The sequence below is a fragment of the Hibiscus syriacus genome, unplaced genomic scaffold, assembly GCF_006381635.1.
Source record: "Hibiscus syriacus cultivar Baekdansim isolate YM2019G1 unplaced genomic scaffold, ASM638163v2 tig00112926_pilon, whole genome shotgun sequence".
NCBI classification, from domain to species: Eukaryota; Viridiplantae; Streptophyta; class Magnoliopsida; order Malvales; family Malvaceae; genus Hibiscus; species Hibiscus syriacus.
This window is the reverse complement of record NW_024063421.1, coordinates 127,637-148,350: the sequence shown is the minus strand read 5'-3', so window position 1 is coordinate 148,350 and position 20,714 is coordinate 127,637. Positions and strand designations below refer to the sequence as shown.

The 20,714-nt window shown below is 34.9% G+C and overlaps 2 protein-coding genes and 1 pseudogene across 3 annotated transcripts; 1 reads left to right on the top strand and 2 right to left on the bottom strand.

Annotated features, from left to right (window-relative positions):
* Positions 1-813: 813 nt before the first annotated feature.
* LOC120184711 (endoribonuclease Dicer homolog 2-like) lies at positions 814-7,163 on the top strand. The gene is made up of 21 exons (XM_039189100.1): positions 814-884; positions 1,054-1,231; positions 1,448-1,561; positions 1,906-2,040; positions 2,162-2,246; positions 2,334-2,398; positions 2,460-2,600; positions 2,676-2,804; positions 2,873-3,002; positions 3,096-3,195; positions 3,269-3,464; positions 3,546-3,706; positions 3,789-4,007; positions 4,119-4,345; positions 4,432-5,116; positions 5,196-5,299; positions 5,378-5,577; positions 5,654-5,863; positions 5,940-6,353; positions 6,444-6,722; positions 6,814-7,163. The coding sequence occupies exons 1-21, from the start codon at positions 814-816 to the stop codon at positions 7,159-7,161; spliced, it is 4,191 nt and encodes a 1,396-aa protein (XP_039045031.1). The 3' UTR covers positions 7,162-7,163.
* A 4,506-nt stretch (positions 7,164-11,669) lies between these two features.
* Positions 11,670-13,230, bottom strand: LOC120184701 (transcription factor MYB1R1-like). 2 transcript variants are annotated; one of them, XM_039189094.1, is made up of 4 exons: positions 12,814-13,230; positions 12,530-12,738; positions 12,014-12,440; positions 11,670-11,950 (listed from the first exon to the last, which is right to left on the bottom strand). In XM_039189094.1, the coding sequence occupies exons 1-3, from the start codon at positions 13,016-13,018 to the stop codon at positions 12,021-12,023; spliced, it is 834 nt and encodes a 277-aa protein (XP_039045025.1). In that variant the 5' UTR covers positions 13,019-13,230; the 3' UTR covers positions 11,670-11,950; positions 12,014-12,020. The 2 variants fall into 2 exon arrangements, with proteins under 2 accessions (XP_039045025.1, XP_039045024.1); XM_039189093.1 differs by having other exon boundaries at positions 11,840-11,945; positions 12,007-12,440; positions 12,814-13,228.
* Positions 13,231-17,601: 4,371 nt separating this feature from the next.
* On the bottom strand, positions 17,602-19,425 carry LOC120184684 (annotated as a pseudogene).
* Positions 19,426-20,714: the final 1,289 nt, after the last annotated feature.

The following is a 20,714-nucleotide window of genomic DNA, read 5'->3' as shown; positions in this document are numbered from 1 at the left end:
TGCCTCTTTCCAAAACGGCAAACACAGCAAATAAGGTTAATTTACCAAAAATAAAAATAAAGTAAACTAAGTTCATGAATATGGATATTACAGCAACAATATAAAATTAGGATAAAATTAAATAAAATATTTCTCATTTTATTTATGTCATGTTATATTATTATTTATCTTCATTCTATTATCATTCATGTTGTTTTTTATCATTTTGATTTTGTTGTTTTGTCATTAATATTTATTGTATTGTTATTTATATTTGTTTTAATTTTTATTACATTATATTAACATTCACCTTCATTATATAAAAATATATTTATTAATAAAAGATATAATTGTTTATTCATCTAATGTCATAGTCTTTTTACTAAAAACGTAAATGAATAATGAATTGCATTGGTTCATTCTTCACCTACTTTTTTACACACATCACATGCATCTTTCCAAACCCGCTAACACTGTATGGTTCATTTTATTACTGTTCAAGTTCGTTCTGGTCTTTGCTACGCTGTATGGTTTATATTACCATTCCTATTCGTTTCCGTCTCTGTGATGTTGTATTATCATTCACTTAATCACCTAATCATTTTTGTTCCAGTCTTGGCCACGCTGTATTATCATTCATCTTCATTACATTACCATTCATGTTCGTTACAATTCATATCACGTTTATTGTTATCCGTCTTGATTAATGTGAAAATCTGAAAATGGTATTTATTTTTAAATTAAAAATATATTCATTTATAGAAGGAACAGTTGATTTCTTGAAAATCAAGATTATTCAGCTGTTCTCTTCTCTTGTGCCTCAGAACAAAAGCCATGGAAGCGGTTGACATGGAGATGGACACTTCCCAACAAAACTCTTCTGATCCTCTCTTGTTTGCCAGAAGGTGGTTCCTTCTCATCTCTTCTCTTTTCATAGTTCACCTGACGATGAGGGATAAAAGTTTCTTCCTTTTCTCTTTATTCTGTGCTCTTGTCACCCTTGGTTAAATCAAGAAGTACGAAAGTTCAAAGCTGTGATGTTTTTTTTTCTGCATTTGATTGTTTATGAAACAGCTACCAGGTCGAAGCACTAGAGAAAGCTATCAACCAAAACACGATAGCTTACTTGGAAACCGGCTCCGGCAAGACACTGATCGCCATCATGCTTCTCCGATACTACGCCTGCCTTATTCGGAAGCCTTCGTCCTTTTTTGCCGTCTTCTTGGTTCCCCAAGTAGTCCTGGTTAAACAAGTATGCGCCAAATTACATGTCCATTTTTGTTCATACCATTACTAGAAAACCAGGAGAACAGTGTGGTTTTATTCGAGTATGACAAAATAGTGTTTTTGTTCTCATATTGTGAGCTCTGCATAACATATTTGAGTTATGTGTATTGATGTTAGTGTTTTCCTTTTTTGGCAAAAGCTTTGATTTGTTGTTTCTCTCATTGTTTTACATGATGATTAGCAAGCTGATGCTCTGGAAATGCATACGGACTTGAAAGTGGGCAAATACTGGGGAGACATGGAGGTCGACTTTTGGGATGGTGCGAAATGGAACCAAGAATTCGAGACATATGAGGTGGGGTTTCTCTATATGCATCGTTTAGTCGATCATGGCTGTGATGCAGGGCAACTCAGGAATGGATGCATGATTTTGTGTCGCATGATGCTAATCTAAGAAATTATATTAGAAATTCAGGGGTACGGAATTACAAAATTTAGGGAGATTTGAGTCTAAAATGGTGGTACTTAAAAAATGGATCTTTATGGTACAGCTAGTGAATGAGCAGGCTCAAACCCATTATTAACTTTATTGCACTAAAAATGGGTTTGAGCCTACTGATTCACTACCATGGGAGCATTTTTCTTTCGTTCTTACATGTTTTACATGCAGCTAGCAATGCATGTCTTTCTTACAAACAGGTGCTTGTTATGACGCCTCAACTTTTACTCAATGGATTGCGCCATGGATACTTCAAAATGAACATGATAAAGGTACTCATAATGGATGAATGCCACCATGCCAAAGGAATGCACCCTTATGCTTCCATCATGAGAGTGAGTTCTCTTTCTCTTCACCATGCATTGCTGGACATGTTTTATGTTATTACATATAGGTAACTAAATATAATTCTATATATATAATCCAGTTATGCTTGAGGATTTATCTTCATTACAGGAATTCTATCATCGTCATTCGGAAAGCGGTGTATCTAACCTTCCTAGGATCTTTGGGATGACTGCTTCCCCTATTAACACAAAAGGTGATTCATTCAAGTGTTCATGTTTATTGGTTACTTGTGTTCCTATTTTATATTATTTGAACATCTTACCCTTCTGCATTATTCTAGGGGAAAGATCGGCTGATGGCTATTGGAGGAAGATCCATGAGCTGGAAACAATCATGAATTCAAAGGTTGAATTTTTCATTTCTGTTTTTATGGGCCTGTTCTCATTTCAGTTTTCCTCCATTGAAGGTATATACATGTACAAGTGAATCAGTACTTGCTCAGTTTGTTCCATTTTCGACTCCAAAGTTCAAGTTTTACAAGCATATGAAAATACCAAATGACATGTATACACACTTGGAGAAGGAACTAGATGATTTAAAAGTGAAGGTACTTATATTCTTTGTTCCAACTTTTTGCTACTTTTCTTATCAGGATGATAACAGTAGATGCACTGCTTTGCAGCATGAATGTTCGTTGGACAGTTTGGATCTTGAAGCTTCTGCAGTAACGTCTGCAACGAAAAAGATATCGAAGATACATTCGGTTTTAATATACTGTTTAAACGAGCTCGGTGTCTGGTTGGCTTTTAAGGTACCTATTTCGACGATTAATTGATGTCGCTAATGTACGTAGCGTTGATTCTGTTCATTCTGTAATAGGCTGCAGAGTACTTGTCATGTTCTGAAAATGAGTTTCTTCCATGGGAGAGATTGGAAGTGTGTGCTGAGAAAATTATTAGGAAATTCAGTTCGGATGCTTTCCGTGCAATTAAACCGTGCTTACCATCTGGTACTTGTATATTCCTCATATAGTGAGTTGATGATCGGTTTTATTAATATTTTTCTTAATTGTTTTTCTGTTGTTTTTGATTTCACCATTTAGGTCCAGATTGGACCATTGGTGATGATATTAAAGGCAGCGTGGATGCCGGGTTTCTGACCACAAAAGTTTTATGCCTTACTGAATCTCTTTTCGAATACAGGTAATACAGTTAACATAAAGTTGAATCTCTTTACTCTTCTTTTTGTTATATTCTGTTATGTGCTACGATGCAGGGCGTTGAAGGACATAAGATGTATAATTTTTGTACAACGGGTTTTGACAACCATTGTACTTCAGTCGCTACTGAGTGAATTGCTTCCGAAGTACAGTAGTTGGAAGGCTAAATACATTGCAGGAACTAGCTCCGGATTGTTAAACCAGACTAGAACAAAACAAAATGACATTGTAGAAGAATTCCGTAAAGGGATGGTATGTTCTTACGTCACGTATAGTAGGAAACGATGCTTTTGCTAGCAGCTGCATTTGAATAATGGTATTCCGTTCCTGCAGATTAACATAATCGTTGCAACTTCGATCCTCGAAGAAGGGTTGGATGTCCAATCCTGCAACTTAATAATCAGATTTGATCCTTCATCGAACATTTGTAGTTTCATACAGTCTCGAGGACGTGCTCGAATGCAGAATTCAGATTATCTATTAATGGTGGAGAGGTAATGATCTATATTTATATTTCTAGTGCTACCGTAGATAACTTATAATACCTTAACAGTGGTTCTGGTTTAATTATTGCAGCGGGGATTCGAGAACACTATCTCGACTGCAGGAGTATCTTGCTTGTGGAGAAGTAATGCGAAAGGAATCGTTAAGCCACGCATCCGATCCGTGTTCTCCTCTAACTAACGACTCGTATGATGAAGAGTTCTACCGAGTTGAAAGTACAGGGGCACGTATGACTCCTAGTTCCAGTGTTGGTCTGATACGCTACTATTGCTCACGTCTCCCTGGAGACATGTTAGTAATACTCAGTATTCACTTGTTTTACATTCCAATTAGAGCATCAGTCTCCTTATGTCCGCAGTTTGATGTTATCGCTTCGTTCTCGTGTTTGTTTGTTCTCTCCAGGTACTTTAAACCGAGCCCGAGGTGTGTCGAAGACAAGGAAATGGGGATTTGCACCATCCATTTACCCAAGAGTTGTCCTATACAAATTGGTTCTGTCAAGGGAAATAATAGTAAAAACCTCAAGAAAAAGGCATGCTTTGAAGCATGCAAGCAACTCCATCAAATTGGTGCTTTAACAGATCACCTTGTGCCTGATGTTGTTGAAGAAAAGGATGTGGAAGAAACTGGTAATAACAATCAATGCATGCCTATATTTTATCTTATCTTTAACAATCATGCATGTGATTATTCGATGTAATTATTCTATTCGTAGGGAAGGAACCCTATAATGATGATCAACCTATTTTCTATCCACCTGAGCTGGTTACTCAGGGATCACAGGAGCCACTGGCAAAGTATTACTGCTACTTAATGGAGTTGAATCAGAACTTCGACTGCGAGTTTCCTGTTCATAACGTCGTGCTTCTCTTGAGGAATCAGCTTGAAATGGATGAAAGAAGTGTGGAATTTGAAATGGAAGTTGATAGGGGTGCTTTAACAGTTAACTTGAAACATATTGGATCAATTAGTCTTTATTCGGACCAGATTATAGTGTGTAGAAGGTTTCAGATCGCCGTTTTTCGAGTTCTTATGGACCGTAAAGCAGAGAAGTTGACAGAGATGTTGTGTGACCTTACTTCAGGGAACTCTGACATTGATTTTCTTCTTCTTCCATCAAATTACGTGGACCAGAAACCTGCCATTGATTGGTTCGCAGTTTCTTCTGTCTTGTTTTCTTATGAAAATGTCTGGAATCGTCACAAGAACTGTAATGCTGGTCTGATACAGACCAAAAGTGGCATGTTATGCGCTTGCATGATTGAGAATTCGTTGGTCTCTACCCCTCACAATGGCCATGTCTATATCATCAATGGTTTTCGAAACAATTTAAATGCGAATTCGGTGTTGAAGATGAGTGATGGAAGCGAAATGACCTACAAGGAGTATTATCGACAACGGTAAGCATATTTTTTTATTACTTATGCGAAGAATTGAATTGGAATATGTTAGTAATCCAATTCTGGTGTGACATTACAGGCATGGTATTCGATTACGTTTCGATCAAGTCAGTTTCCTTTCGGCACGAGACATTTTCCCTGTACGTAATCACCTTCAAAGGTGCAGAAAACAGAAGGAGAAAGGCATGTTTTCACTTATCATCTTGTCTTCTACAGATTAGAAAGTTAGCTGTGAATGATTTTGTTTTACTTATTTTGCAGAATCAAGTAATGCATTTGTAGAATTGCCTCCTGAACTTTGTGATGTCCTCATGTCTCCCATATCGATTAGCACGTTTTATTCTTTCGCATTCGTTCCATCGATCATGCATCGGATCGAGTCTTTACTCCTTGCTACCAGCTTGGGAAGGATGATTCATCCGGTTCACTGCGTGCAGAATGTTGCTATTCCAACCATGAAGGTAAGCTGGCATTGTTTCGAATTCGTCGTACAGGAATATTATGTGTTACTCTTTGGTTCGACTTGATTCGACTTAGGTTTTGGAGGCAATTACAACCAAGAAGTGCCAGGAAAGTTTTCATTTGGAATCGCTGGAGACACTCGGCGACTCTTTTCTGAAGTACGCCGTTTGCCGGAAGCTATTCCAAACACATCAAAATCATCACGAGGGCCTTCTCAGTATCAAGAAGGACAGAATCGTTTCAAACGCAGCTCTTTGCTTCCTAGGGTGTAACAAGAAGCTTCCGGTAAATTTTCCTCTACATATGTTTAATTCATCCATGATGAGCCTTTAAATATGCTTCAAAACTCCCCAAACTGCAGGGATTTATCCGCTATGAGCCTTTCGATCCGAAAAGTTGGATGATTCCTGGTTGTCGTTCAGGAATTTATACTTCTTTCAATGAGGAGACGCTTTGCAACTCAAGAAAAATGTATGTTAGTGGGAGAAGAAAGGTGAGAAGTAAAAAGATTGCTGACGTTGTCGAGGCACTTATCGGTGCATATCTTAGCACCGGAGGCGAAGCCGCCGCCTTATCATTTATGAAGTGGCTCGGTATAACTACCGAGGTTCCGGACATACAGGATGAACGACGATTTGAAGTGCAGGCTCAAAATTTTGTTAATGTCCGGTACTTGGAATCACTTCTGAAATATTCATTCAAAGACTCATCTGTGTTGGTGGAATCACTAACACATGGGTCTTACATGCTTCCTGCTATTCCGGGATGCTATCAGGTTAGTCCGGTGATATTCCGCTTTACGATCGACATGTTAAAATTGCATCGTTTCTTCTTTATCGACCGTAACCAATTCTTTTCCGCGCAGCGGCTGGAGTTTCTTGGGGATTCTGTTCTAGACTACCTCATTACTCTGTATTTTTACAACAAATATCCCGGCATCGTGCCGGGATTGTTAACCGATCTGAGGTCGGCATCGGTTAACAACAACTGCTACGCGTTATCGGCCGTCAAGGCCGGGTTGCATAAGCACATTCTCCATGCTTCGCAGAAGCTACACAAGGACATGAAAGAAACTGTCCAAAGTTTCCATGAATCATCGTTGGAACATACTTTTGGTTGGGAATCAGAAAAATCTTTCCCCAAGGTATGTTACTAGATGACAATAACATTTACTATTACATAAGTCATTGTTGTAAACTCTTTTGAATGCGTCTCTACTTAATACAATGCACCAGGTACTCGGGGACGTGATGGAGTCGCTCGCCGGTGCCATACTCGTCGACTCGGGGTACGATAAAGACATCGTGTTCCGGTGTATAAGGCCGCTGTTGGAGCCGATGATCACCCCCGAAACAATGACGGTTCACCCCGTGAAAGAGCTGTACGACCTGTGTCAGAAAGAACATTATGAACTAAGAAAACGGGTCGTCTCACGCGACGATGGCGTTTCTTCGATCACGATCGAGGTCGAAGCGAATGGCAGGGTGTTCAAGCACACATCCACAGCTTCGAATAAAAAGATGGCGAAGAAACTGGCTTCCAAAGAAGTTCTGAAATCCGTAAAGGCGGCTAATTTTAGCTAGCTTGGCTGTATAAAGAAGAAGTATTGCAGGTTGAAATATTTTGAACATGCAAAGTTGAACTTGCAGAACATATGGAGCACATTAAAGTTTGATGTTCGCGTAATTTCCAATTGGGATTGATTATGACTTTAATTTTGGCATCTAAAACAGGTTTCAAATCACGTTCCGAAAACGTGATTTCATCTGTGAAATTACGGTTTCGCCGCCGTCCGAGTTACTCGCTACACCCGTAATAGCACCCAATAATGTCTGCGACAGCCCAATCACGATAAACCCAAAATAAACGAAAATGCGACCGCGATTTGAAAACCGATCTAAAAGGAAATAGTAAATGTTTGATCGCAATTAAGAAGATAATGAATTAATGATAAATTTAAATTTGAATTTGTTAAGTTTGGACATCCAATACACAATTAATGTTGATTTTAAATTTGGATATTTTTATATTTAAATTCTATACCTAGGCCAATAAAAGAAAAAATTCATAAATATTAAAATAAAGGCTTAATACACTTTTTAGTGCCTAAATTACATCTCAAAATACAATCTAGATCCTAAAGAAGTTTTTGCTAACACTATAATCTAGATCTCAAAATAAAGGCTTAATACACTTTTTAGTACCTAAACTACTTCTCAAAATACAATCTAGATCCTAAAGAAGTTTTTGCTAACAATAGGTGCAGGATGTTTCCGGCGTTACACATTTAGGTGACTGGACGATGATGACCCTTAATTTTGATCGTTATCTGACACATGTCACATATATAAAATTTCAAAATTTATTTTAAAAAACTTAATATTATAATTTTAAAAAAACCCAAAAAACTCTAAATTTTATATCTTTTACCGCGATCGGCCACCGTTAGTCCATGACCATCACCATCGACACCATCAGAACCGTCTCACCATTGCGAACCAAACTCAGTCCCCCACCCACTGTAAAACGACACCGATCGTCGTGAAATATGCCGCAAAGGATCCTCGAATTTCTAGGTTTTTCATTATTGTTTTTCAGTGATTTGTCGGCTACAGCCGTCCGTACATTACACGGTCGTCGCCATTGAGTTCCTAATCCTGCTCAGAACAAAGCCCAACCGGTGGTGAGCCTTCGGCGTCGACGGTGGGGGATGGGAGTGTAACATCCCAAACTACGGGTTAATTACTAAATTGTAAAATTTCAGAATATGATGATTAAAGTAGAATAGTTGAATAGTTTAATGATTTATGTGGAGATATTTCCTAAAAGTTGTTAGTAAATATTAAAGGAGTCAAAGGGCAAATGAGTAATTGAACAAGAAAAATAATTAAATAATAATTAATGGGTATTATAATACCCATGTGGAGAATGATTGAAGAGATAAGCTTCAAAGCAATTCTCTTCTTCATCTTCTTCTCTTCTCCACGTGAAAACTCAAAGCAAATGTGAGTTCTCTGATTTCTTGATTGTTTGTTGATTTTAAGCTTGGGTTTTGATCCTTAAATGATAACTAAGCTTAAGGAAAGCTTAAGTTATCTTAAAAATCAAAAGATAAAGGAGTTATGATAGATTAAAGAAAATGGGTTTTTAAGTGAAATTTTGAATAAGAAGGTTTAAATGAATTTGGATGATAAATTTGACTTGTCATATATGAGAATAAGAAGATAGAAGTGTTAGAATTAAGTTTGGATAACATGGAAAATTTGGTATGATTATTGATTTCTATATGCATAATAGAATTTTTGAGGTTTAAGATGAAATAAATAGATATAAATGAGTTTAAAATGTATATTTGAGTTAAGAATATGAAAGGGAATGAAACTTGAAGAATTGAAGTTGAAAGAGTGAATTTTCGTGCAATGAACAGTGATTTCTGGGTAGGTGCATCGATGCATTGATATTTCGAAGCTATTCTGTGTACCGATTCACCCATAGTGCATCGATACACCCCTAAAGGAAAACTGAATTTTTGGGTTCATTAAATTAGCTCAAGTTATTAGTATTGAATTATAAGGTTTAGGCTTTTGAAATTCATCTCGGAAATTATGTTTATGTAGATATTGAGCCTAAACAAATTCTGGAACAATCAAAGAATTAGGATCGAATCAAAGCAAGGCTAAGGTGAGTGCAATTTAAATTGTACTTATGTGATTGATCAAACATTGGCTTGCGATGAGCCAATGATGGATTTACTATGGTAAGAAGTAATTTATAAAACGTTATGTGATTACTATGCATGCATTAGTATATAGAAATGGATGTATGTTATTATATGTTTACACATACATATGGTATGTGACAGAAGAGAAGGAACATGTGATTATAAGATCAATGATTACACGTACATGTGATACGTGATTGAAAAGAGAATGTATGTGTTTATAAGAGATAGGATATGAATAAGTAATGTGAATTGTTATAAACGATAATGCCCATGTTATGTGATATGAGAGCTAGGGGTATAGTTGGCATGCCAAGGGTCGAAGGTTTACCTATGTTCTTCGGGGCATATGGACTGTTTACCTATGTTCTTCGGGACATATGGATTGTTTACCTATGTTCTTTGGGACATATGGATTGTTTACCTAGGTTCTTCGGAATCTATGGACTGGTCCTTCGGGACATTTATACGAGTTGTGGTGACAGTATAATTGTGCACAACCTCAATGTACTCACATACCTTAAGTTCTCAAAAGTATACATGGGCTTATACATGGTCTTTGAAGAGAGTAAATAAATTAATTGATTTGATACTATGTATGTTTTGTTGTGAAATAGTATATGTGTTCCATGGTATGTATAGAAATGTTTGATATATACTTATACGATAAAAAGGTATTAAAGTGTTTGCATTATCATATGTTATCATGTATACTGAATCATATGCGATATGATTGAATTCATAGATTGCATGTTTATATTTATGATAAATGCATTATTATTATGTTTATGTCTCACTAAGTCTATGATTTAGCGTGTAAGTGTTTTACACGTAGGTACCGAAAAGCATATAGATCCATTATAAGCTCAGCAGAACAACATATCTCAACTTGAAGGTCAGATGAGAAGTAAATTAGATAATATGTTTTACCATGCGATAAATAGGTTGGCATGTAAATGAAGTAGGTAAATTAAGTATTTATGCTCTGATCGAGTTTTTGTAATATTTTAAACGTATTTATGTAAGTATGAATGCAAAGAAATGAACGGTTAAATTTTTACGATTGTTATGTACAATTTACGAAAATCACTGTAGCATGTTACTGTTCATGAAAGGTATATTTTCTTAAATTGATTATAACGAGCATAATTCAATAATATATGATCGTATTTTCTTAATATAATTTCAAATGTTTTGTTATTTTGTAAGAAAATCGTTTGAAAAGTTAATGTGACATCTCAGATTCGTATCCGGGTCGGGTACTGGTTAGGGTGTTACAGGGAGGGAGAGGGAAGACGCGGGGTGGGGCGTTTGAGTTTTTTAAATTTTTTTCTTTTAAAAAATATTTTTATTTTTAAAAAATTTTAAAAATATAATGGTAGACACTTAAAATTGTAATGGAGAAAACTATAAACACTTAAAAGTGTAACGGAAAAAAAATTATGCACCTATTATTAACAAAAAAAATATTAGGCATCATATCGTATTTGGAGGTATAATTTAAGCATGTTAAGCTTAAAATAAATCTTGAAATTAAATTTAAATATTAATAAAATATTATAAAAGCAGATACGATACCCGACCAAATGCATCCTAAAAATATAATCACTAAAAAGAAAGGTCGCAATCCAGATGTACTTAATTGTGTTGTTGGTGTTTCTTTTTCTTTGTTTGTGCTATTTTACTCCTTAGAGAGAGATCCCGTGGCCAATCAGTCGTCTTTCTTTTAAAAGACCGTACTGCGAGACAAGAGAGTTGAGTAAAATAATGTTATGATTTAAACTTTAGGGTTTATGAATTATAATTTTATATTTTAAAATTAAACCATATAAATTATGTAATAGATAATATATATAGATATATATTTATACAAATTAATTTATTTTAATTTTATTTATTTAAATTTTTGTATTTTCAATAACTCTATATATGTGTATTTGAACTCAAAATCTATAAAGATATTAATTACCTCTTTAATCACTAAAATTTGTTGGTTTGTATTTCTCACTCTATTTTTAGGAAAAATTACAAACTTAGTAACTAAACTTTATTCTCTCTTATTTCACTCACTGCACTTTAAATCTTTTTAATTTTCTTACTGAATTTTAATGTATTAGATTTTTTTTGTCATTCAACCGTTAAATAGTTAACGACATTAAAATGGGTTTTTATATAGATACAAAAAGACAATGTTTTGGTAAATTTTTTTTAAAAAAAAATATCATTTTAACGTCATTAACTATTTAACGGTAGAGTGACCTAAATAAGAGAGAGAATAAAGTTCAGTAACAAAAAAACCGACGTATTAAGTAATAATTAACCCCTATTTTATTGTGCATATGATAAATTATTTATATTTATTCAAGAGAATAAATCACACAATAATATCTTTTAAAAAAGCTTTAAACAACAAATACAGATAATTAAACCTAACACCTCTTAGTTCTCTGTACCTAAAAGTGCACAAAAAAGAGACCACGATGGGCTGAAGAACAGCAGCCAGTCACCCACAGCATCAAAGGCAGAGACATCCCACTTTCCTTGTGACTGCTCCTCTAATTAAGTAATAATTAATCTGTACAAAACAAGGGATTTCACCTAATCACTTAATAATCTATTCTCTTTTCTTTTCTTTTTTGTTTATTTTTATTCAATCTTGTCATAATACGGCTCCAGGTAATTTACTACTGTATGTATCCCCATATATTCTTCAAGTAATCTTCAAGCAACGCTGATGATGCTGCTGTTATCCCCGCTTGACATGGCCTGAAAACTAGACGAGTGTGCCGCCGACGTCGGCGGCTGCTCATCGGAGGAGGAGGGTGTCGAGAGTTTCAATGAAAGCGGTGAAGGGTCAAGTTGGATCTTCTGGTTTAAATTAAGATCGGGCATTTTTGATGATGGAGGAAGTGGTAGAATCGGCACCGGACGGTTAAGGTTCGGGGACGTTTTCGCCGCCGGGATCGGCCCTAGCTTGAGATTCTGCATAGATTTATTTTCGCCTGTGAATTTTGAAACTACCGGAGTAGTGCTTAGACTCACCGGAAACATTGACATTGGAAAACCACTCATCTGCGGTGGCACCGGAATGTTTTCTCGGTGGACTACTTCATCTTCTTCCAAAATGGTTATTTTTATGAACTGCACAATTCAGACCAACAAAAAAAACAAACATAAATAAATAATTCCATATTAGGAAGACATGATGCACGAAGTTCACGTACACGTACGGAATCAGTTGTAATATCAAAAAGACTAGATCTCCGACGGCGGCGATTATGGTTATTTCGCCGGAGAAAGTACTTTTGTGCATGACTGGCCACCTGAGTTGGTGTACGTGTCTTCACGAAGTTTCTTGAAATCCCTCTCCAGTCTCCTTTCCCTACCTTCTGTAACCCAAGTAAGAACAATCTATGCTCCTCCTCCGTCCACGGAACACCTGCAAACAAAATTTGCATTGAAAAATAAACCCAACATGAATCATAAAACGAACATAAAGAATAATAAAATAAACCTCTCTTTCGTTCACGGTATCTTCCCGATGCATGAACGACGTGGTCGGAGGCATATCCGGCATCGGCGTTAGAATCCTGAGGAGTCTGATCGAACTGAGACAGATTATTCATGCTAACACTTTTCCTAAACGATCCTTCCGTCACTCGAACACCGAATAACATGATACCCTTCTCTCCACCACCGCCGCCAACAACCCGAGACATGATGCCCCAAGTGGAATGAAGAAGAAGACGGAAGAAGATATACAACAAAAGAGTGGAGTGGAATTAGGGGAGTGTTTTCAGTTCATGAAAGAGGGGATAAAGGGTGGAGCATGGAGAAGAAGAAATAAGGACCTGTCCAACAAGGAGTAGTTATTCAAAGCAACATCTGCTGCCCATTTTAAGTGTTGCCCAATGATCATGAATCACGACCATCCAATGTCCCTAGCCCCCCTTTAACGATATAAACAAGGCCAAGTGTTATAATAATACCCAATAGACCAGATTTCTCGTGTGTCTCCTAACATTGATAGTTACGTTTTGGGACATGTATGTTAATATATTAACATTTTTTATTACGGTAATGATTATAAGATAATATATGTTTAGATCGTAAAATTTATTGGTGAATAGGATATTAATTAAAACCACGACGGAAAACGGGCATTGGTTTAATCAACTGTGGGTGACCATTGGTTTTGGATCCAATTATAAATTATATGATATTTTAAGAAATGTGTGCATATAAATAACAAAGATGCGTTAAAGGACAAAACTATATGATATGAGAAATATTAAAATAGAACTAAATCCATGATAAAAAAAAAAGGGTATGGTGGAAGAAGTGAGCGTCTCCCTACCGTCGAATTGGCATATTCGGTGATGTGTACAGAAAGATTTGGTTGTCTACTCTCTTATGCCCTTTCCTTCCCCCATTTCTTTACTTAATATCGTGGTGGAGGATAACAAAACATGGACCCCACTAATCACCCACACTTATATATATATATAAATCATTATATAATTAAAAAATAATTTCAAACTTTTAATATATCATCACTTAATGTACTGATATAATATCATCAATAAATAAAATATGAGATTGTATTAAAATATTTTAATTCTCGTAAACAGTTTGATATTATTTAAATAAAGTCTAAAGTTTGAGTTTTTGTATATATAAAAAATATATACCGATCAAGAGACTCATTAAAATCAAATTTACAAAGTAAATAGGTCCGAATTAATTAAAATGAACCATTAAAAAAAAAAGTAAAAGATGGATGATTGGAGTGTGCTTTGATAATTGGAGATTCGGTTGGGCCCATTTATCCCCTCGTCTTTCCGGGACATCCATTAAATAGTGTAGTGACTGGTTTACGACTTTCACGTATGGTGGGAGCACGTGTTTTATTATTAGAATCCTTGTTCTCTTTCACCTGCTATTCATCATTTTAAATTTTTTAATGCTTCCTACATATTTTAATGTAACGTCCTCGCCCTTGTATCTTTCTTTTCGTTTGGTCTTGTTGGCTTGCATTGGATGTATAATTATGACAAAAAGGGTTAGTACACAAATGGTACTTCAATTATAGGATAATATTTTGTTGACTTCCTAGAATGTTAAAAGTCACATATTGGTCTCTAGGCTATAGGACGTTGTTTTGTTGAGTCATCCGACTATTAAAAATTACAAAATGACCATTTATTAATAATTTAATATCGTCTTAGTTAGACGTTAATATACTGACTGAGATGTGATAGTCGTTTGATATTTTGGGATAAGATTTTATTATATCTCAATAAGCAGGTTAACGTCCAACTCAAATTGTCATCAATTTTTTAACGAAAAAAGACGAGTTTGAAACATATGAATAATCATGAAGTCATTTTGCAACTTTTAGTAGTCGGGAGATTCAACAAAGTGAAATCCTATAATCTATGGTATATTTTATAAATTTTAATAGTCGAATGACCAACCAAATAATGTTTTATAGTCGAAATATCATTTGGTACTTTACTCTAAAAATGTATACAGTATAGTATTGTATTATGGATTAATATTTTGGTAAAATATTATTAATAATTCCACAAATATTTTTTATGGTTATGGGTACTTTTACTTTGATTTTGTTGATAAAGATTAAGGTCTTGAGAATGTACTCTAATATTAAGTATAAATTTATGTATAATTAAATATTTACAAATATAATTGTAAACTAAAATATAATTAAGACATTTTCCTATAATCATTAATACAAAAATTAGCTACCTAGATCACACAAAGACAAAAGAATGAAAGGTTAAAAAACTAACCAAAAAGTTCAAACAAAATAAATATACGAACAAATTTGATTATATCTGCAAACAAACTATAAAAGGGGAAGAAGCTACTAAAAGATCATCGACAAATCGCAAATCAAAGTCGAGCGACATGAGAAAACTATCAACGAAAACAAAACGCGTAGCTAAATCAATATGATGGTCCAAAGCATAGAAGATCAGCATGATAGTAAATAAGCATCATCTTGATGAATTGTAACGATGTCAAATCCAACCCTAAGAAAAGAGATAAACGAAAAAACAGCCAAACGACCAAAAACTACCATCATCGATCAATAATTCTTTACTTACGTTAAAAGAAAATAAAAATATCAGGATCACCATTTAACTCGTCATATATTTTACGTTGATCAGAAAAATATTTTACGTTGATCAATCAATTTTCTTTCGACCAAACACTAGAAAATGAGGAAAATATTTTTCAAAAAAAATGTTTACGTTAAACAAACGGAGCTTACTTTTTCTATTGGAAAAGCATTTCGAGCTCTTTCCTTGTTTAAGAAGAGACGAATGAATTTGAACCGTTGTTTTAGTGCATGCAAGCTTCCAATGAACAAAACTGAAGTGGGATGACATAAGGACATAAATAACGTGGCAGATACAAGCATTATTTAGGGTTTTATTTTAAAATCTAAATTTCTTCGATTAATTATTTATTTTACTGATTATGTTTACGTTAAAATTTTATTCGTATCGATCCACGAGTAACAACTTTATGTTATTAATATATATAGGATCATCAACAGAATTATTTCTGGATCCGTCGTTCGAATATAATACGAGCCATACAAGAAGTTATGTACCCTTAAATGCTAAGCAATGATGATCAAATGTGGATGGTTGGTTTGTCCTTTTGACTTGGCATGAGATATTCATGGAATGGACGCACACCAAGCATTGAAAGTGAAAGGGAAGAAAGAGGAAGGTTCATTAGCAATATTCAAATTATAGTTTGAAAAGCATATTATAATCAGTGGGCTGCTTTTGGTGCTTTAGAGCAAGCAAAGAATCCATATGTTATTTGCTTTCACATCACTGTGCGGTGACAAATGGAAAAACATGAGAAAATTTTACTACGTGGACGATAAATATACAACAAGATCATTATTAATAAGGGTAAACTACTCGAATGATCACCTAGTTATAGGGTTAGTGTTGATATCAGTATAATTTTAAAAATTTTAATCACTATGGTCACTTAATTATTTAATTGGTTTCGATATAGCCACCTAATGTTAACATTTAACGAAAGTGCTTACGTAACAGTTAATAAAATTAGTATAATTACGTATTTGATCCTCAATACTTGTACATTCAATCAATATGGTCATAATTTTAATTTAATAAATTAACTCTCCAATCCGGACGTAGCATGTGTCAGCACCTAATTGGATAGAAAATAAATTGGAGATAATATGCATTCGTAGAGGCTTGAATCTAGGACTCTTGATTAGAGAGGGGACATCCAAACCATTGGGTCAAATGCTTCATTTGGTTAAGTAATGTAACGAACTCTATCTATCTTATACTATTATTAATGATAGAAAAAAAATGAAGAAATAAAATAATTCAAATGAGGGTTAACCTAGGTCAATTATAAAATATAAGAGCACCTAAACTAATTAAACAAATATGATATTTTTTATAATTAAATAGGATTTATATATTATAAACCGTATTTAATACAAGATTTAAAATTAAAAATAAATTTATTATTTTTTAATTTAAATTCAATTTTATATTAAAATTATTATTTTTTAATTTCTAAATTAAATTCGGTATTTTTTCATATTTATATTTCTAAAAATAAATATAAAACTATAAAAATAAGTATGAAAACATTGCATTTAGTTTAAAACTATAAAAAATAATAAAATTATTTTTAATTTTAAATCTTGTATTAAATACAATTTATAATATATAAATCCTATTTAATTATAAAATATATCATATTTGTTTAATTAATTTTGGTGCTCTTATATTTTATAATGGCTTAGGTTCGAATTCTTATTTGAATGATTTTATTTCTTTATTTTTCTATCGTTAACACGTGTCAACTCATGATTGAAGATTTGATTTATTAAATTAGATTAAAATTAAGACCAAATTGATTGAATGTACAAATATTGAGGATTAAATACGTAATTATATTAATTTTAACTACCACGTAAACACTTACATTGGATGTTAACGAGAAATAGCTATATTGAAACTAATTATATAGTTAAATGATCATATTGACAAAATTTTGAAAATGACGATCGTATCAACACCAATTCTATAGTTAGGTTGTCATTCACATAGTTTTTCTCATTATTTATGGTTATCAGAACCGAACCGAATTCAATTTTAAGAAGGTTGTGATAGTTCATCTCGTTCTTACTAGTACCGAATTATAGAAATGAATTGTGAAAGAAGCAAAAACTGTAAATTTTGTGATGATGAATTTTGTGACCGTAATTTCATCATCACAAAATTTACAGCTCTGAAAGAACCCTATGCTAAACTGTGATCCCAATATCTATTAAAAAAATGAAAACAATGGATTTTTGCTGGTGTAATTACTCTGTTTTACCCAAGTTTGGTATTGTTACAAAACCGGCTTCTCCCAAGGCAAGGCACCTGTGGCGGGATCAGCTAAGTTTGCCAAGACAAAGTCCCTCAGACCGGTGTCCCATACTTCACAAAACTGTAATTGCCAATTCGGTGGTTCAATGGCCTAGTTCCGAGCCCGGGCGCCCGATCTTTCGACCCTTGGTTCTGGTTTTCTTGCCAGTCGACGACATAGGTCGCCACCCTTCTGAAGAACTTGGTTCTGAATGTGCCCCAAACCTGGTACTTGTAGTGGTTTATAATCATGGAAATTTCGTGCACATTCATATATTTGAACCCTTTCCTCAGCTAGAAATGGTGCACCACATTGAGAAGTGTCTCGTTGAGCAAATCGGGTCGTACGATCGACTTTTGCCGCTCGAGACTTTGGAGCCGGCAAGTGTAGCCCACGGTTACTCCTTGTGATGGAGGTGAAGTCAATCCAGATGGCCCAAAACTGTGGTAAACTGTTCTTATTTCTGCAATGGTGGTTGAGGAAGAGTGATTTGCAACCAAGGATCTTAACGAATTCAGACCGAGAAGTCCTCTCCGGTGATGATGAGGGAAGTAGTAGAATTCATCAACGTCGAAGAATCCTACCCATTTACACTCATCTCTTGCTCTCAAAGCACAATGTGAAAAGCCAGCCTCTTGTGTTTTAATCCATGGCCAGGCATGTCTGCTGACATTATAGTCTAGAAAATCTAGCTCTTCAATTACTTGTTGCGTTCCATCGTCGCTGTTGTTGTCGTAAATGAACCAGCGTTCGACGCCTAGCCACGCGTGGTACATAATCCACTCGCGCAATGCCGATGCCTGGTTCCATAGCATAGTGAAGGCACAAAGCTCATACTTTCCCCTGTTCTTTTCCATCATGTAGGACTCCGAATTGTATAGTTTAGCTACGGATGGCATCCAATTCAGCTCGCCCCGGGCACCACGGTCACTAGCGTGGACGAGACTGACTCGAATTCCCTGAGCCTTGTACGGATTGTTTCGTATATACTCCTCGGCAATGAACACCTAACCTCCTCTTGTGCAGCCGCCACTGCTTTGCTCACCAGAACAAATCCTTCATTTTTACCTAAACCGAACCGGAACCCGAATCAAGTCGGATTCGATACTCGATGGGGTCGAAGATTTAATCCTTTAACGAAAACCACGGCCGTTTCCCCATCAACTGCGGCTTCGTACACCATTCTATCCCATGAATGAACCGTTGTATTAGTCTCAAAGACGAATTACGATGAACATTGTCACCACGCCGCCTCAACTCCGCCGTAGCCGAGTAATTCAGAGGTGGGAGAGGACACCTAACAATGGATCTAGACCCATCATATTCATCAACAGACAAAAACCAATGCTGGATAAACCAATTTATCAGCTTGATAAACTTTGCCGGAAACAAGTAAGAGCAAGTGATCGGGGAACAAGACTCGATCTTCTACTACCAAAGGGAACAGTGATTTACCACGAAGAGAACCCTGAAGGGAAATCTTGGACAAGATTGAGAAGCTCGAAACGCTGAGGAGCGGGTGGAAATGCACAGTCCGAATCGGAAACCGGGAGGAAGACAAGAACAAAGGCAAAACCAAGAAAAATAAGCATACCATTAACAACTTTAGAGACAAGAAATGGGGCCGGGAGTTGGGCCTGTAGCTTCTCCTCCGCTTCCGACGCTGCTCAGACTCCATTATCTTTCCAAAAACCAAGGAAAACCCATGAAAGAATAAACGAAGAAGTCCTAGTGACGAGGCGATTAAGAGTGGCGTCAAAGGTGATGATGTGGTAGAGGAAAGTTGAACATGGAACAGAAGATTAGCTAACAAATGCTTCTTAATGCAATGATGATGTCCATTGGAGACACCTGCCGCTACCGGACAGGCTGCTGTCTTCATCACTTTGTTTTACTGTGATAAACAACAATTGTTATGAAGTTTCCACTTGTCTTGGATACTTAAAAGGGTGATTTTGTTTCTCTTTTAAGCTTAGGAGATTAGATTTATTGGCTTGTGGATATAGGTTGAAGCTTTTACATATGGATGTGGGCAAAGGGCATCTACTTAATATACTTGCTTTGATGTTTGGCTTTATTTATATGCAGTATGGTCGGGGCCACCTTCTTCTACTGCAATTCATCCTACATAAAAGGAGCTTTCATATAATCATTTTAATTACTGAGAATGTATACGTATAATGTAAAAGTAATTCAATATATTATATAATATTTTTTTTATAGAAATTATTAAATTTATTAAAAAAATATCTCAAATTACAATAGAAGTCTATAATTATAAGCATAAATTAAATACATAATTAGGATATTTTCTTAAAATTATTGGCACAAAACTTGTAATTTAAGATCGTATAAGAATCATACAAAGAAATATTAATAAAAAATCTAACAAAACTCGAACAAGTATATACATAACAAATTTGATCGCATCGACAAACGAACAGCAAAATAAGATCAAGCTATTAAAAGACCACAAAAAAATCGTTAATCAGAGTCGAGCGACGTGAAAAAAATATCCATGAATGTAAATTAAATATCCAAATCCAATCTGTGAATCTAGAGTAAGGAAGATCAACATGATAACATGTAAGTGTTGTCTTGATTAGTCGTGGTGAAGTCGAATCAACCCTTAAAAAAATAAATGAATTACAACAATCAAATGACAAAAAAAAATATTGAAATACAGAGAAAAATATGTCATAAAAATATATAAAAACGTATCATAAAGATATACAATATACTTATTAAAAATAAAAATAAAGATGTGATATAAAAAGTAAAAAAAATATTGATGAAGATTAGTATAACCGCCAATATATTAAATAATAACTCTCTTTTAAAAATTATAAAAAAAAAAAACTTCTTTATGGTTTATTTTTAGTGTTAGATTGAGGATAAAGCTTTAACTAGCCGAGTCAAGCCGCCAACCAACCCGCACGCAGCAGCCCATCAACTGCTTTTACTTAC

Bases quoted from the DNA above. Each gene is read 5' to 3' on its own strand.
- LOC120184711 (XM_039189100.1), top strand. From the start codon at position 814: ATGGAAGCGGTTGACATGGAGATGGACACTTCCCAACAAAACTCTTCT. The intron at 1,232-1,447 runs GTATGCGCCAAA...CATGATGATTAG, and splicing joins AAGTAGTCCTGGTTAAACAA to CAAGCTGATGCTCTGGAAAT. The intron at 3,465-3,545 runs GTATGTTCTTAC...CCGTTCCTGCAG, and splicing joins AAGAATTCCGTAAAGGGATG to ATTAACATAATCGTTGCAAC.
- LOC120184701 (XM_039189094.1), bottom strand. From the start codon at position 13,018: ATGTCTCGGGTTGTTGGCGGCGGTGGTGGAGAGAAGGGTATCATGTTA. The intron at 12,739-12,813 runs GTTTATTTTATT...TTTTGTTTGCAG, and splicing joins ATACCGTGAACGAAAGAGAG to GTGTTCCGTGGACGGAGGAG. The intron at 12,441-12,529 runs GTACGTGTACGT...TGAATTGTGCAG, and splicing joins TTGATATTACAACTGATTCC to TTCATAAAAATAACCATTTT.